This window comes from Nanorana parkeri, unplaced genomic scaffold, assembly GCF_000935625.1.
Source record: "Nanorana parkeri isolate BGI_ZX_2015 unplaced genomic scaffold, ASM93562v1 scaffold1496, whole genome shotgun sequence".
Lineage (NCBI taxonomy): Eukaryota > Metazoa > Chordata > Amphibia > Anura > Dicroglossidae > Nanorana > Nanorana parkeri.
The window spans coordinates 38,298-38,858 of record NW_017307764.1 but is presented as its reverse complement, the minus strand read 5'-3'; the positions used below and the strand labels follow the sequence as shown (position 1 = coordinate 38,858).

Sequence of the window (561 nt, the reverse complement as noted above, 5' to 3'; positions counted from 1 at the left end):
GAGCAGAATAGAATAGCTGAGCCGAAGGGCGCTCTCCGGCATTCGGCTATTCACTCACTGCTGTTTGGGCCCTATGAGAATAGGCCGAACAGCAACGAGTAGCCTGCCGGAGGTTCGGCTAAGCCGATCCAGATGTTGGATTAGCTGAGTCAAACTCCTTCTGCACTTCGGCCGACCCGAACCCAGCCGCAGCAAGCCGTTGTACGGCTGATTTCAGTCGGTGTACGGCTGAAATCAGCTGTACAAGCCTGAAGTGAATAGCCGAACGGCGTTCGGCTCACTTCACTTCGGGTTGGTTATTCACACGGCTGCCTTCAGAGCTTTGTGAATAACCCCCTATTTGTCCCCAATTGTTTACAAACACCGGAGTGATCACGTGATCACTCCGGAGTTTGTGCTGCACAGGGGATCGGTAAATATCAATGATACTTATCGATCCTCCGTACAGCCACGCACAGAGCCGCTGTCATCCGGAAACTGACAGGATGACAGCGGCTCCGTTCTCCTCACCGCTCGCCATCCTGAAACTTGTGGCTTCTCCCCGCCAGCCCGACGCTTGCT

The 561-nt window shown here is 54.5% G+C and overlaps 1 protein-coding gene across 2 annotated transcripts in view; it reads right to left on the bottom strand.

Moving 5' to 3' along the window:
* The window catches only part of EMC7 (ER membrane protein complex subunit 7), a 102,272-nt gene that overhangs the window by 100,682 nt on the left and 1,029 nt on the right, over positions 1-561 (bottom strand). The window contains exon 2 of one of the 2 annotated variants that reach the window (XM_018570285.1): positions 518-521. The exons of the other annotated variant lie outside the window; for it this stretch is intronic. Coding sequence (XP_018425787.1) covers positions 518-521 — 4 coding nt within the window. The remainder of the gene's footprint in view (positions 1-517; positions 522-561) is intronic. 2 annotated transcript variants of the gene reach the window in all.